Source organism: Pipistrellus hanaki (genome assembly GCF_964339955.1).
Source record: "Pipistrellus hanaki genome assembly, chromosome: 4".
In the NCBI taxonomy this organism is placed as follows: Eukaryota; Metazoa; Chordata; class Mammalia; order Chiroptera; family Vespertilionidae; genus Pipistrellus; species Pipistrellus hanaki.
The window spans coordinates 38,710,841-38,728,295 of NC_140506.1; the positions used below are offsets into that span (position 1 = coordinate 38,710,841).

General features: G+C 36.7%; 1 protein-coding gene across 1 annotated transcript in view; it reads left to right on the forward strand.

Moving 5' to 3' along the window:
- ZFYVE16 (zinc finger FYVE-type containing 16) overlaps positions 1-14,184 on the forward strand; it is a 42,529-nt gene extending 28,345 nt beyond the window's left edge. The window contains exons 14-18 of the mRNA XM_084881299.1: positions 1,871-1,951; positions 3,905-4,067; positions 4,928-5,033; positions 6,456-6,623; positions 9,055-14,184. Of these exons, the coding sequence (XP_084737425.1) occupies positions 1,871-1,951; positions 3,905-4,067; positions 4,928-5,033; positions 6,456-6,623; positions 9,055-9,216 (680 nt within the window). The 3' untranslated portion in view covers positions 9,217-14,184. The remainder of the gene's footprint in view (positions 1-1,870; positions 1,952-3,904; positions 4,068-4,927; positions 5,034-6,455; positions 6,624-9,054) is intronic.
- Positions 14,185-17,455: the final 3,271 nt, after the last annotated feature.

Consider the following 17,455-nt stretch of genomic DNA (forward strand, 5'->3'; position numbering starts at 1 on the left):
TATGGTACATAGCAGGTCTGAGTGACATACTCTCAGTTCTGGTTGAATGACCTCAGTGACTGCTAGATTACCAAACCCGTGCAGTAGAGAGCCTAACCAATGGAAAGTTATGTGGAAGTACGTATTCCATAAAAATAATAATTATAATAAAATAACTAATTTAAAATATTCTAACATCTGTCAGCTAATATAGTTTTTTCTTCTATTATAAAAATAATTTATACTAATTTGTAATAAGCTTGGAAAATATGTTTTTAAAAGTAGCAAAAAAAGAAAAAAGTAGTAAAAGAAAAAAGTGCCAATATATAGCCATTGTTGATATTTTTACTGTATTTTCTTTTTATATTAATATCTGTTAAATAGAAGATATAATACTGGATATTTATATTTTTGTATTTTGTTTTTTTCACTTAACATGTCACTGATATTTTTTTCATTAAAATTTAACAACTATTTAATATTTATTGAATAGGTATACTATATTTAAGTGGTATAAGTTCAAAATATATAAATATTTATAGTACAAAGTCTCTTTCTTCCTTGACCCTCAGGCTACCCTCTGCTCCTCCCCATGGGCAACCAAACCAGTATTTTCAGTTTCAGTATGTACATCTTTTCTGAGACATTTGTTAAATAAGCCATTTGTTCCAGGCTACACCTTGCTTTTTCTTTTGTTAACATACTTTGGACATTATTCTATGTTAGTATATAAAGAATTTTCACATTCTACATAACTTTTCACTTTACTAGTATATGTGTACTTCATTTAATTATCCTTTATATTGGTGGAGATAACTTTTACTAGTCCTTGGCTATTCATAAAATAATAGAGGCCCAGTGCATGAAATTCATGCTCTCAGGGGCTTGGGGGGTCGGTTTTCAGCCCTGCTTTTGTCCTCTTGCAGTCCAAGGGCCCTCAGAGGATGTCTGACTGCCAGCTTATGCCTGTTCCCCGCAGGTAGTGGACCTAAGCCGGTAGTCGGACATTCTTAGCGCTGCCATGGAGGTGGGAAAGGCTCCTGTCACCACTGCTGCGCTCGCAAGTCATGAGCCCGAGTTCTGGCTGAGTGGTGCTACCCCTGTGGGAGCGCACTGACCACTACGGGACAACTCCTGGGTTGTGTGTCTGCCTCCTGGTCGTCAGTGTATCATAGCAACCAGTCATTCCACCATTCTGTCGATTTGCATATTAGCCTTTTATTATATAAAATATTGTGCATAACATTGTATCCATACCATTAATTTCTGAAAATGGAATTGGTGTATAAAAGAATACATGTATTTGTAATTTTTAGGAGATAATCATCAAATTGTTGATTTATGCTCTCACCAATAGTGGATGTTCAATTTCTCACACTCTCTCTGACAGACACTTTTTATTTATTTATTTATTTATTTATATTTTAATATATATTTTTATTGATTTCAGAGAGGAAAGGATAAGGAGCGATAGATAGAAATATCACTGATGAGAGAGAATCATTGATCAGCTGCTCCCTACATGCCCCCTAAAGGGGATCAAACTTGAAACCTATGTGCCCTGACTGGGAATTTAACCCAGAACCTTTCAGTCTACAGGCCAATGCTCTATCTCCTGAGCCAAACCAGTTAAGGCAACACAAAACTTTAATTAATACATCTGCCCATCAATTATTAGATACAACCATTAACTTACTTGTATGCAATATTTATCTTATTTATTTATTTATTTATTTATTTATTAGCTTTCTAACTTAAGTGGTGTTGGCATGACATTTATCAGGTACTTAAAATGTGCCATGCTCCACATTATATATTTAACAAATGTCATATAACATTTAAATATAACAGGTTAAAATATAATTGTTGTGTGTTTGTTTGTTTTTATCAGTGACAGGTGCAAGTTTTGTAGTATTCAATGGAGCTCTAAAATCATCTTCAGGATTTCTTGCTAAGTCCAGCATAGTTGAAGGTAGGAGTTTCATCTTTAAGATTGTTTTAATGTAAAGATGTAAAGATTTCTTTTTGAAACTATATTTGATATTTATGTAAAAGGACATATATAAATTACGTCATATTCTCCATAGCACCACAAACTTCTGTGAAATAATTCTGCAGCCCCAAAACATGATCAATATTTGGATCTACTTACGCCTTCTTCCTTCTCTCTCCAAAATTAACTACCAGACTAAATACAGTTTATCATCCTCTTACTTAAATTTTTTACACTGTATAAAAATATGCCTAAATAATATATTGTTAATGTTTATTTGGGAGACTTATAAAAATGATATCATTCTTCACACAATCTTATGGAGCTTACTATTTTCGTGCAATGTTATGTCTCTAAAATTTATCTATGTTGTTGCCAGCAACTATGGTGTATTTTCACTGTTATTAAATACTAGACGCCCAGTGCATGAAATTCGTACATGGGGGTGGGGGGGTTCCTCAGCCCAGCCTGCACTCTCTCCAATGTGGGACCCCTTGAGGGATGTCTGACTGCCCCTTTTGTATCTTTTTCTGATTTATAGTTAAATATTTTTTATAAACTGTAGATTTCCTACATAATTTATAGCGTATAGAAGGTTTTCATTTTAATACAATGTAATTTATTAATATTTTATGGTTAATTTTTTTATATAAGAAATCTTTTCATCCTGGGTTAAAAAGATGTTCTCCTGTTTTGTTCCAAAAGATTTAAAGCTCTGCCTTTAATGTGCATGTGTCAGATAGGGACCCATTGACATTTTTCTGCATTTAAATAGGAATTGATCCAGCGTCAGTGATTCAGTTCTTCCAACGAGAGCGGTTTTTTACGCACACCAAATGTGTGGGTTTTCCCCCTCACATCAGTTAATTTTCTAGTTCTCTGACACCAACTGGGTGTCTAACAATTCAATTCTGACATTAACCACCTTAGCACAGACCCCATAGGTTAAGGGCTCAGTCCCAAAAGACTGCCTCCCACTTCAGATTCCAGTTAGAAGTCTAGGGCTTCTTATACTTCTAACTGGCTATAAATCAGAGGACCCCACTACCTTTTCCTCAGGTTCAAACATTTGCTAGAATAGCTTACAGAACTCCGAAAACACTTTATGTTTACTGGTTTATAATAAAGCATTTATAAAGGATATAACTTAAGAACAACCAAATGGAAGATAAGCACAGGGAAAGGTCATGGAGATTCATGCCCTCTCCAGTGTACCACCACCCTTCCTTCACATCACCCTTCTAACACCTTGATGTGTTCCCCAACATGAAGCTCCACGAACCCTGATATTTGTGGAAGTCTCATTATGTAGGCATGCTTGATTAAGTAATTGGCTATTACTAATTGAACTCAACCTCCAGCACTCTTCCCCAGTTCTAGTCCAAGGACGCAGAGTGACCCTTGCACAGAGTCTTTTGGTGCCCCTTCTTTAATGTCTTGACTCAGACTCAAGGACTTTCCAGTCTGTTATTTCTGGCTTCTTAAGCCAGTAGGGCCATTGCAGCTTAATGGATCACCATGTAGACATTGTCCCAAGACTTTGCCTGGGCAATTGTGGGCTCATTTGTTGAATTTTCTTGTAGGGATCAGGTATTGCATTTCCTGCTGTCTATTACTGAAAGAGTTGCCTTATACATTTTATCTAGTTTTATGGTTGGTTATTACAAAAGAGCTAGTTTGGTATCACAGCCAGAAGTGGAAAATTTATAACCATTCATTAAAAAGAATTATTTACCATTAAAAAATGAATCCTTAACTTTGTGAAATAGTTTTATTTCCTAATAGAAAACAATGATTAAAGTGATTTAACAGATGAGTTTAAAAAAATTTGCAAAGAACAAAATACATTTATATTTTGGAATAAATTTTATGGCTTAGACATGTAAATTGATATTTAGTAAAATAAGTATGAAACATAACTCTCATTTTCAGATGGCTTAATGGTGCAAATAACTCCAGAGACCATGGATGGCTTGCGGCTAGCTCTACGAGAACAAAAAGATTTTAAGATTACATGTGGGAAAGTTGATGCCATAGACCTGAGAGAATATGTGGACATTTGCTGGGTAGATCCTGAAGAAAAAGGAAACAAAGGGTAGGAACTTTTTGTTACTAAAATATAATTGATTTAATGGAAAAGGGAAGGATAAAAACATCTTGCTAATAAAAAGAAATCTTTTATGAATAAATACAGAATTATACCATGAATTTCAGTGCTTATACTTCAATTAATGAATTCAGTCTGTTTTTTTCAAACATATGCCTAACCAGCTTTATGTGTGTTTTCTTGGCCAGGATGCTGTCAGTTATTGAAGGGTGGTCAGTTGGGAGGGGCCAATGACAATATGTCCATTGTGTAGCAGTGTGGGCTTGATGCCAGGGCTGAGAAAGGCAAGACACTTTTTCTATGGTAGGATATCTATTTTTGTCAAGTAAGTAAAGGATTCCCCTTGGATGTTTATTTTGTTTTTATACTGACTCACTGTAAACTCAAACAACTGAATTTAATAATATATATTTTAGAGGCCTTATAGAATATTACTACCATTCATCCTTTCCTCTTTTCAATTGTTTCTTTTCTTTTTTTTTTTTTGCGAATCGATAATGGGTCTGGAGCAAAGAAAGAAGAGGGCTAATGCTGAAGGATTCTAAAATAGATTTTTTTAAAAATTTGTGAGACAGCTTTTCTGTTAAAAGACTAAGATATTTTAAACTTCAGGTATGAACTGGGCATATGAAAAAGTAGATAAAATTTGCTACATATCAAGAAATCTTGGTAAATGAATATAAACTAGTTTTAATTATTTTATATGTAATTGAGATGTCTTACTGCTGTTTTTAAACTTATAGCTCATAATTTTTCTCCTTATTCTATTTATTCAAATCTAATACTGTAATTCATGTCATAAGCACTTTAGTAGTAATAATTCTTTTGTTTTTCATTTTATTCTATAGTATTATTAGTTCTGTGGATGGAATATCATTACAAGGATTTCCAAGTGAAAAAATAAAACTGGAAACAGATTTTGAAACTGATGAGAAGATTGTAAAGTGTACTGAGGTAACTGAGGAAGAAAATGCCTTTCCTTTATATGCAGGGTTTGGATATGGTTTTTGTTTTTTTAACTGGAAGATACTGCACTACTCAACTTTTGAATGTTTCAGTACAGCGTATTACACTTTTTACATTATATCTTGAGACACATATTTCTTACCAGACTTTCTTTTATAACGCCAAATTTGGTTTTCCATAGTATTATTTATTTCAGGCTCTTGTATGATGACACTGCCTGCCAGCTCACAGTTAAGTTTTGGCAGCATTTTCATTTTTATTTATAAAGAAATATATTGTTTGATCATATTATTTTCATTTTTCTCTTATTTAACGAAAATTAAAAGATTTTGTTGACATCAATTTATAATCACATATATAAGTTATTTTTAAAAGTTTCTTTATTTTAAGAAGGGGACATGAAATTATAAACCTCTAAACCCTTAGTCAACCTCCATACTCACCCTCTCTCTACCTCCCAGGTCAGGCAATCAGTGTTACTGCATGTGTATTCTTTGTGAATTTTATGCATGCACAAGATAGAAACTACATAGATATCTACAAGATAGAGGATACAGAAGTTATAGAACATTATTACTTTATTCAATCTTAACTTTATTAAAATGTCCTTATAGGATGGTTACCTTTCAGGCTAGATTCATTAGTACCTTCTCTAAACTGAGTTAACAAGGCTCTCGTTGCTACAGGCTAACTTTAGGCAAAAATAGCTAAGTCATTTCCAAGTTCCATGACCTTTGGTTTTAAGTTAACTTATCCTATCTAATAAAGAGATAATATGAAAATTGACCATCACTCCAACACACAAGATGGTCAGCAGGGGAGGGCAGTTGGGAGGCACCAGGCCTGCAGAGGAGGGCAGTTGCGGGGGGACCAGGCCTGCAGGGGAGGGCAGTTAGGGAGCGATCAGACTGGCAAGTTATCAGGCCTGCAGAGAAGGACAGTTGGGGGCAACCAGACTGGCAAGGGAGGGCAATTAGGGGCAATCATGCTGGCAGGGGAGCAGTTAGGCATCGATCAGGCTGGCAGGGGAGTGGTTAGGGGGTGATCACGCTGGCAGGCAAAAGTGGTGAGGGGCAATCAGGCAGGCAGGCAGACAGGCGAGTGGTTGGGAGTCAGCAGTCTGTGCTGTGAGAGGGTTGTCCCAGATTGGAGAGGGTGCAGGGTGGGCTGAGGGACACACACCCTGTCCCTTGCACAAAATTTGTGCACCAGGCTTCTAGTATGTAATATAGATCATGATTTGTTTGTATGTGTAGATCATGGTGTGTGGGTGCATGTGTAATGCTCCTATATATATATTGCTCTTAAGCTAATGAATTTCATGGCACTAGCATTAGAATTTTATTAATAAAGTTGATATGAAAGTAGCAATTGTTGCATTTTTAAACATGACTTGTTTTCTAATTTCAGGTGTTCTACTTTCTAAAGGACCAGGATGTGTCTATTTCAGCAACTCGTTACCAGTTTGCAAAAGAAATAGCCATGGCGTGTAGTACTGCACTGTGCCCTCACCTGAAAACTTTGAAGAGCAATGGGATGAACAAAATTGGCCTCCGAGTGTCCATCGACACTGATATGGTGAGGCATGTTTTTGTGATACATTTTTTAAATGAATTGATCATATATTAAAACAATCAGAAGGTGTTTCTTTAACCTTTTATTTTGGGATGAATGAAGACCATGAAAATTTATTGCACATCAGTTTGTGCACACAGTTCGTGTACCGGCACATTATCTCCCTTATTCTCCTCAATGGGCCAGCAAACTTTTTTTGTAAAAGGCTACACAGTAATATTTTTGGCATTGTGGGCTGAATGATATCTTTCAGAACTACTCAGTTCTTCTATTATAGTGCAGAAGCAGCCATAGATAGAATGTGAACAATAGGCTCGGCTTTGTCCCAGTGAAACTTTGTTAAAAAACAGTGGGCTGATTGGCTCTCAGGCCATAGTTTGCTGACCCCCTGCTCCACAACAATCCTTTTTTTTCAATTTATTATTCTGAATAGATTCTATATTCAAACTATTTAAACTTACTCAAAGTGTATGTATAACAGTACAACTTCATTGGACATTTCCAAAATACAGCATTCCCATTGTAGTCTATGTAACTGGCGCCTTAATTCCTGGCTACAATGTAAATGATGCCCAGTAGAGTAATAGACGTGGAAAGATCTCCTTCCATCCTTAACTCCAAATCCTTTTATCCTCCTCAATATTCCCTCTCATTCTTCCTGGTGAGGCAATCAAATGATACCCATTTTTATGTATTCTTTGTGATTTTATAACATGTACAAGCAAGTGAGTGTGTTTCCTTTTCATTTCCCCTTTTACACTGTATTTTTTATTTTATTTTACCTTCTTTAACTTAATGTTCCTTAAGAGAGATTGCACATTATCACATATTCTTTTTAAGTTGCATAGTAGTAGTTTATTATATAAGTGTACTCTTATTTAACTAAGTAGAGGCCCGGTGCATGAAAATTCATGCATTGGAGCAGGGGGTCTCTCAGCCTGGCCTGCTCCCTCTCACAGTCTAGGAGCCCTCATGGGTGGGAGGCGACCCAGAAATCAGGGGATGGCGATGCCCCCATCACACCTCTGCTGCTGCCACTGCTGGCAGCACAAGCCATGGCCAGCCCTGGTTCCCTAAGCCTCAGGCTTGCCTTTGCCTTGGGTGTTGGCTGGGCAGCTGCCATCTGAGGCTCGCCTGCACCTTGGGCTGGCCCTATGTGGCTGAGGGGCTGAGGGGACTGGGCACTGCCTGCCATCTTTGTGATGATGTGATAGTCAATTTGCATATTCCCTCTTTATTAGATAGTATTCTTTTTTTCTTTTTTTTTAAATATATTTTATTGATTTTTTACAGAGAGGAAGGAAGAGGGATAGAGAGTTAGAAACATCGATGAGGGAGAGACATTGATCAGCTGCCTCTTGCACACCCCCTACTGGGGATGTGCCCGCAACCAAGGTACATGCCCTTGACCGGAATCTAACCTGGGACCTTTCAGTCCACAAGCTGACGCTCTATTCACTGAGCCACACCGGTCTTGGCTAGATAGTATTCTTATATATTTTTTATATGCACTGATTTATATTTAGATAATCCACAATATTTTGCCTTTGTGAAAGTGTGAGTATATCAGAAACATTTTTAGAATTGTCTAGTCCAAAAATGTACTCAATAGGTATTACCATATTGTCTAAAATAGAGGTTATACCAATTTATATTTCTACCATAATTTTGAGAGGGTTCTTTCCCCTCACATACTTATCAAAGCAGTATGTAATCAAACTTTTGCACTTTATCAATGTGATAGGTAAAAAATAGTACTCCAGTATTATTATAACACACATTTCTGTTTCCAACATCCCACATAATAAATTTCAAAGCAGTTTCTTCTTTAGAATGGTTTATCTAAACATGAATGAGTTCAAATGCTGAAGATTTACTTCAGTCACGATGTGTTATACTCAGAGTTCTTATTGGAAAGAACTTATATTTTCATCTCACTGTTAAAAGTTCCTTTTTCAAGGAAATGTCTGACATTTGTGTGTTATTTGAGTAAGCACTGTTAATATTTCTTTAGGCAAATTAAAATATAATTTTTATCAGCAACATTAAATTCAAATATTAAATATTATGCAATAACAAATTAAAAATATTTTGAAGTAGATTATTTTTATTAACCCCATGTGGTTTGCATTTAAGTCATGTTGGTAATCATTCAAAAGCTAGCCCTTCAATGTGTTTACATGCTCATTGAGAAGAAACTTAAAATATAAATTACTGGCAATTTTTTTATTTTAATGGGATATGTAGGAGGAACAATTACAATTTATGTGATAGATGGATAAAAGAAATGTAGAATATTTTATGAATAAAATGCCAATTATATTCTTAACATGCTTAAACTGGATGTTATTTTTAGTTATTTTACATTCATATACTGAGCTAAACAAGATTGCTCACTTTCTAGGATTGACTTACCAAGATTTTTTTTTTCCAGGTTGAATTTCAGGCAGGATCCGAAGGCCGACTTCTTCCCCAGCATTATCTAAATGATCTTGATAGTGCTCTAATACCTGTGATCCATGGCGGAACCTCCAACTCTACTAGTTTACCATTAGAAATAGAATTAGTATTTTTCATTATAGAAAATCTTTTTTAGTGAAAAGATATTAGTGAATCATAGTATTTATATTGCAACTGATTTGTTAAAACTAACTCCAGCACTAAACCTAAAATGCCATGAACACTAAAAGTAAATATGTTTAATGTTTGAAACACATAGAAATTTTGCTTTATAGGCAGGAATGATTCTTTAAAAATCATTAGCACAATTTCAATCTCTAAAAACTGATGCGACCCAGTTTTTGAAGATTTACACTTAATAAAAATACTGAAAAGACAAGGATCACTTCTGTCTTCAGGAAGTTTGCAGCATTTATTGTGTTGTTTAAATGCTATGCCAAGGGATCTGCACTTAGTAATACCTCTTTATGCCAAGATCAGTTTTAATGAAGACTCTTTTTCAGATGTAACCTTATAAAGGGAAATATCTCTTCTGTATATGGCAGTGAGATTACTGGTTTCTAAAGTCTGTTAAAAATATACTTCAGTGGCGCAGACCAGTTTCCATATTAGACTTAATATGATGTTCTTTGAATAAGGCAGACAACTTATTTGTATAATTGGAGTGGAGCCCTACCTCCATGACTAGATAAACTCTGATTGTTTGGATTAAAATCAGAATTTTCCCTTTTTCTTCTCAAATTATTCCATATATGGTTTTCTCTTGATTAAATGGGTATTCTTAAAATAATTGTGGGTGCTTCACGATTCTGTGCTTCTATATTTAAGTATATTGTTTTTATAGTGAGAACATGTCATTTGGTATGTGTTTTATAAATCTTTAATAATTTATAAATAGGCAATATTTTTGTATTGCACTATATTATTTTTTCTCTTTTCTTTCCAAAGTATACCACTATATTTGCCACTTATATAAAAAGTGATTGACGACAGGCCAGATGACCCTTGAAATAGTCATTATGTAGCAATAAAATGAAGCATGAAACAGATTTTTATTATTTTGACTTTAAACCTTAGAAGTTTCTTGGCAAGTCTACATATTTTCATTGACACTGATGTATTTATTATAAACTTCAATGAACTAATTACTTTTGCATATTTTAAATTCTTTATATGGTAGTTATTTTTTATAACAGAATATTAACATAAGTTAAATTCTATGTATTTAAAACTATTACAGAACTTTCCTCTTTACTTCAAAAAGCAAAATAAGAAATGTTGTGTTAAAAAAAGTTATGAGTATATTTTTAGTTAGTACTGTCATTTAAGTTATATAAAATATCATATTTTGATGCTTTTTTTATTCTTAAGTGAAATATATATGTTTTTGTATAAAAATCTTGTATATCTCAAGAAAAAGAAATTACACTAAAGAGCCCTCTTTAAAAAAAATATTTAGGAAGTATCTTAACTTGAAGACCAAAAACAGTTATAACTCAGGAACTGAGAGGTCTTAGGTTAGGAGAGGCTAAGAATTTTAATCAGATTGGTCATTTGGTTCCTACTAAATCACATCTGTAGTACTAGCCAAAGACAGTATAGAGGAGAATATCAGTCTTTTGGAAGTAGCTACTTCAAAAACAGTGTGAAATGTTGCAAATATTAAATAAAATGATAACATATAACTTGTGAAATTGCAATAGCATAAGGTAAAAGCAATGACATATCAAACTCAATTTGTTTTCTTTATATTGTGTTTATTTTGCAATATAAATTATTGCACAATCTATGAATACTGAATATAAAATAAACAAATAGTAGAGGGCTCTTCCATGATGATTTGTTTTTTGAAAAAAACTACATTTCATAATAATTGGAATTATGTGCTTTTGGAGGCATCTTTTAAAGTATTCTTTGAAATCCTAGCTGGTTTGGCTCAGTGGATAGAGCGTCAGCCTGTGGACCAGAGAGTCCTAGGTTAGATTCCAGTCAAGGGCACATACCTTGGCTGCAAGCTCCTCCTGGAGCCGGGCCCTGGTCGGGGCTCCTGCAGGAGGTAACCAATCGATGTGTGTCTCTCACATCGATGTTTCTGTCTTCCCCGTTCCCTTCCACTCTCTCTAAAAATCAGTGGAAAAATATCTTCGGGTGAGGATAAAAAGAAAATAAAGTATTCTTTGTACAGTATGTCTCTGAATGCATTTGTTGCTTATTTTGGTCATGTTCTTCATATTGGTACTTAAAGTTTAAAATTTTTAAAGGTGAAAAATAGAAATGGTTCTTTGTACTCAGTCTGCAATTATCTGTTTTTGGTCTTATGCCTTTTAATACTACTCTCTTTCTCTGAATTTTGAAATGTGAAATATAACCTAGGTCATTGTTTTATGGAGCCATCGAACAAACTTTTGGTATATATACTTGCTATCTGCAGAGCACTTTATTATCCTTCACTGGTTGAAAGATGAATAAATAGTTCTTTCCCTCTTGGAGCTGAATGTGTGAAGCAGATCATTAACAAAGTTAAAGTAATTGCTGTAATAGAAATATAGATCTAGTCTAGGTGGATGGAAAACAATCCAGGATAACCATGCCAATAATGAGAAGGCAACCTGAGAACCTGTTAGATGGTCGGCACTAAACTTGTCTAGGCAAGAATTGAAAATCTAAAAAGTAATATGTAAAAAGACCAAACCTTCCCTCATAAGGCAATTTACTTTAAAGACTCTTTTGTGCCCTAGCTGGTTTGGCTCAGTGGATAGAGCATCGGCCTGTGGACCTAAGGGTTGCGGGTTCAGTTCCAGTCAGTCTTCTGTGGGAATGTCTTACCTTATAATTTAATTATTATAAAAGTAGTAGCCTGACATGGGTATCTCAAATACATGTCCAAGTTTATAACAGCTTGGATTTAGATACTGTTTTATAAGTAAACTAGCGGCCCAGTACATGACAATTTATGCACTAGAGGGGGGAATCCCTCAGCCCGGCCTGCCCCCTCTCACAGTCCAAGAGCCCTCAGGGGCAGGAGGCAATCAGGGGAAGGTGACACCCCATCACACCTCTGCTGCCACCACTGCTGGCAGCACAAGCCTCTGCCATCCCTGGTTACCTGAACCTCAGGCGGCCCTGGGAGGCTAGGCAGCCGCCATCCAAGGCTTGCCTGTGCCTTGGGCTGGCCCTGGGCGGCTGGGGGTCTGAGGGGACTGGGGGCTCTGGGGGCTCTGGAAGCAGATGTGTGGAGTGGCCAGACTCACCTAGGGACGGGCCCGGCCGTGCCACACGCCTGCCATCCTGGTGGGGCTGAGGGGACTGGTGCCACTATCTTGTGACTGTGGATGCTGCCATCTTTGAGGGTGTGACAGTCAATTAGCATATTCCTTATTGGCTGTGGGCACCTCCATCTTTGTGAGGGTGTGATGGTCAATTAGCATATCCCCTCTTTATTAGATAGGATAACAGCTTTTCTTTTTTTAATAGCAAGCATAACTTTACTCATTTTTAAACAATATATCTTTTTTTAAATTTCTTAATTGATTAAGGCATTACATATATGTCCTCATTCCCCCATTACTTAAACAATATATCTTGAAATAAACTATAAACTTCCGAACCATGCTAGGTTTTAATTTGTGATTAAAAAAGTGTTCCATATATATACATGATTCACATATTAGAAAAAACTTATCAATGAAAGTTTTACTTCCCACCTTCTACCAGTGTGCATATACTTTGTTTCTTCCCACTCTTCAAACTCAAAAGATAATCATTTTTGTTAGTTTCCTGTGTATCTGCCTAAGTATGGGTGCAGTAATAGTAAATACATAAGTATATATATTTTTCTCCATATATTTTTTAATTTTTACCCAAGGTTATGTTTTCATTGGTTTGAGAGAGAGAGAGAGAGGAAGGGGGAGAGAGGTTGACATGGATGTGAGAAAGAAACATTGATTGGTTACCTCCTTTTGCATCCCACCCAGGGATCGAACCCACAATCTTTTTTGTGTAAGGGACGATGCTCCAACCAACTGAGCCAGCTGACCAGGGCTCCCCTCATTCTTTTATACAAATGTAGCATACTATTTATACTGAAGAATACCATTTTAATTATACTTCAATTATTTTGAATTATGTGGTTTATATTTAGAATCTTAAAAGACTATTGCTTCCCACTTTTACTCAATAATTGATAAGAGCATCTTATTGTGGAAAGGCAAGCAAACCATTATTGATATAACCATATGTTTCAGTCGGAGGGTTATTTTCTCTTAAATTTTCATTACTAAAACACTTGCATGGTTATTTTTTATTTCATCTGTATTTAAAATCTTTGTTTTTTTCTACCAGACATTAAGCCGCACCATCTAAATTTATCTTTTACCACTGAACACATTTTTAAAAAAATGAGATTATTAGTAGTTTTAAATATTTACATTCTATGTTTAGGATTTAGCTTGGAATGATACACAATTTAACATGTAACACCTTTTGGGAAATATTTTCTGCATTTGTATAGATAAAATTGAAACCATATTTTCATGCTTTTTACGAATAGAGAAACAGGTCTATTTCAAGTGCTTTATTATGAACCTCTGGATATGATAAAGGTTTTTTCTCTTTGGTAAATTAAGGTGCTTGAAAGCCTCCAAGATAACCCACAATGTTCCATGCACCCTGGTATTCACACACTGTACCACTCACTATTGGTCTTTATAACCAAAAGAATATGGTAGAAGGAATGGGATGTCATTTCCAGGATTATGTTATAAAAGACTCTGTTTTCCATCTTTGCTGCATTTATCTTCACTCTCATCCTTTTCTCTCCCATCTCCTTCCCTCTCTGTGTCTCTCCCTCTCTATTGGATCACTCCTCTTGGGGAAGCCATTTGCCACGTGTGGGCAGCGCCATGGAGAAGCCCACTTGGCGAGGAACCGAAGTCTGACAACAGCCACAGGAGTGGAAGTGGGTCCTCCATCCCTAGTCAAGCCTTCAAACTGCAGCCCCAACCAAAACTTTGCAGCCTCATGGGAACCACTCAACTAAGCCACTCACTCTCAGATTCTTGAATTTCAGCAACTGTGTAAAATAATAAACATTTGTTGTTTTAAAGTGATGTTTTCTAGTGATTTACTTATATACAGCAACAAATGTGAGTTAACAAGTAGAAGATACCTTTATCTTTGAGCAGCTGAAGTAAAACTAGCTAAAAATTATTAATTGCTCTAACAGCATATTATCAAATTATCAACATTTATGGATTCCATGCCACAAGTAATGTGTGCTAAGGCAGAGGACACTAAGAGAAAAAGTAGGATTTGGTCATGTACAAATAAAAGATGCAATTATGGGAAACTTCCTGTTTCTGGAAATGACATGCTAAGATATTTAGATCATGCTCCTGCCGAAAACAACTAAAGCTGATTAAGATACCAAAAATCATATTAAAACATGAAGGACATTTTTAAAAATATATATATTTTATTGATTTTGTACAGAGAGGAAGGGAGAGAGATAGAGAGTTAGAAACATCGATGAGAGAGAGTCATCGATCAGCTGCCTCTTGCACACCCCCTACTGGGGATATGCCTGCAACCAAGGTACATGCCCTTTGACCGGAATCGAACCCGGGACCTTTCAGTCCCCAAGCCAACGCTCTATCCATTGAGCCAAACCGGTTTCAGCATGAAGGACTTTTTAAGGCAGCAAGTGATGTCCTGTCCAAAGGTAAAAAGAGAAGTGAAGTGAACATGGGGCTCTACTGTGACAGCCTTAAAGAATAAGGGGGACAGATAGCAAAGTTCAAGGCTACACAAGGTGGTGAATCTAACAATTTTCCCACAAGAGGCCGAGACCTATCCCAGTTTCAGTCTTTGGATGAGGATGAACCAGAAGAATAAATTATGCAAAAGTATAGCCAAGATTAGATTTGCCTACATTGCACAAAGAATCTTAAGCATTTAACTTGCTTTTAAGGTAGTCCCACACTGGAGATGTCTCCTGGTGCTGTCACCATGGCAAAAACGAAATCCTCTCCATAGAAAAGGAATTTCACTGGAGGCCTCAAATTACTTTTCAAGTGTAGCATAACGCAATAAAAAATAAAAGGGCAAATGGAAACTAGTCTCCAGGGGCAAGCATTAGTAGAAACAATGAAAACAAACTCATATGAACTTAGGCATTAGATTTGTGCCTTCTGTGTTTAAAGAAATAATAAAAATTTAAAAATCAAGCATGAGGTACCTGTAGAGCAGGGGTGGGTTATGGAATTTGGAAATGACTTAGCTATTTTTGCCTAAAGTTAACCTATAGCTATGAGAGCCTTAACTCAGCTTAGAGAAGGGTACTAATGAGTCTACCCTATAAGATCACCATCATATAAGGGACATCTTAATAAAGTTAAGATTGAACAAAGAATGTTTTATAATTTGTATGACCTATATAGTTTCTATCTTGTGCATGTATAAAAATCACGTATGCAGTAACACTGATTGCCTGATATGGGAGACAGAGTGAGGATGGGTATGGAGGTAGACTAAGGGTTTAGGGTTTATAATTTCATATCCCTTTCTTAGAAAAGAAACATTTAAAAATAACTTGCATGTGTCATTATAAATTATATCAATAAAATATTTTAATTTTTGTTAAATAAGAGAAAAATGAAAATAATATGGTCCAAGAACATATCTATTTATTTTCTGAGTGGCCAGATTATTATGACAACCTGACATTTGTAGGCAAATTAGCCGTATACTGCATCATATGGGATATGGAAGCTGAAGGCCTGTTCCAACACCTTTGCTGTCTGCAATTACCAAGATAAAACGTCTCCAATTCGCACAAGAACACAAGGATTGGACAGTCGACCATTGGAAAAAAGTCATGTGGCCGATGAATCATGTTTCCAGTTGCATCATGCAGATGGCAGAGTGAGAATTTGGCGGAAACAGCATGAAAGCATGCACCCCACCTGCATGAGTACAATCCTTCAAGCTGGTGGGAGGACAGTGTTATGGTTTGGGGCATGTTTTCCTGGCATGATTTGGGCCCTTTAATTGGTGTGGAACAACATCTGGATAGCATAACATACCTAAGTATCGTTGCTGATCAAGTTCATCCTATCATGTTGATGGCGTATCCCAATGGAGATGGCTTCTCCCAACAAGACAATGCGCCATGCCACGGTGCTCGTATTGTGCAGGAGTGGTTTCAAGAGCATGAGGGAGACTTTACCTTGCTTAGGTGGTCCCCACAATCACAAGATCTCAATCCAATTGAGCATTTGTGGGACGAAGTTAAAAAGAGCCATCAGGCAGCTGGTTCCACGACCATCCAATCTCACAGAACTGGACTGTGCTATTCATCAGGCATGGTGTCAGGTTCCTCACATCACCTTTCCACATCTTGTGGAGTCGATGCCAGGAAGAATCACCCAGTATAGAAGGCGAAAGGTGGTCCAATGAAGTACTGATGGGGTGAACATAATAATCTGGCCACTCAGTGTATATAAAAGGGTAAGCGACCATCAAACTGGCTGGTAGATATGATGCGCACTGATCACCAGGGGGCAGACGCTCAACACAGGAGCTGCCAAGCTGTGGTGACTTGGCAGTGGTGATTCTCAGGTGATGCACTCCGGAACTGAACAAGAGAGGAGGGAGCCCAATTCTGGGTGCATCACCCAAGTACCACCCTCTCACAATCTGGGACCCCTCAAGGGATATTTGAGAGCTGGTTTTGGCCCAATCCCCACAGGCCAGGCTGAGGGACCCTCACCTGCTGGAGGGACCCCCTCACTCTGCAGACGCCCTTGGAGCCACAGCAAGGCCCCACGTGCAACTGGCAAGGGTGGGGCCTCAGGAGGCTGGCTCCAGGGTGTGTCCAGCCTATCTTGTCCAGTCCCACCGCACTGGTCACCTCCTAATCAGTTTCCTTTCAATCAAATCCGTGCACGGGGATACTAGTTTCTAAATAAACAAATATAGCCATGCTGCCAAAACTTAACTGTGAGCTGGCAGGCAGTGTCATCATACAATAGCCTGACATAAATAATACTATGGAAAACCTAATTTGGCGTTATAAAAGTTAGTCTGAAAGAAATATGTGTCTCAAGATATAATGTAAAAAGTGTGATACACTGTACTAAAACATTCAGAAGTTGAGTAGTGCGGTATCTCCCAGTTAAAAAAAAACAAAAACCATATCCAAACCCAGCATGTAAAGGGAAGGAATTTTCTTCTGCAGTTACTTCGGTACACTTTACAATTTTCTCACCAGGTTCAACATCTGCTTCCAGTTTTTTGGTTTTTTTGTTTTCATTTTTTTTTTATTAAGGTATTATATGTGTACATATCTTACCATTGCCCACCCCTCCCCGCCAGTT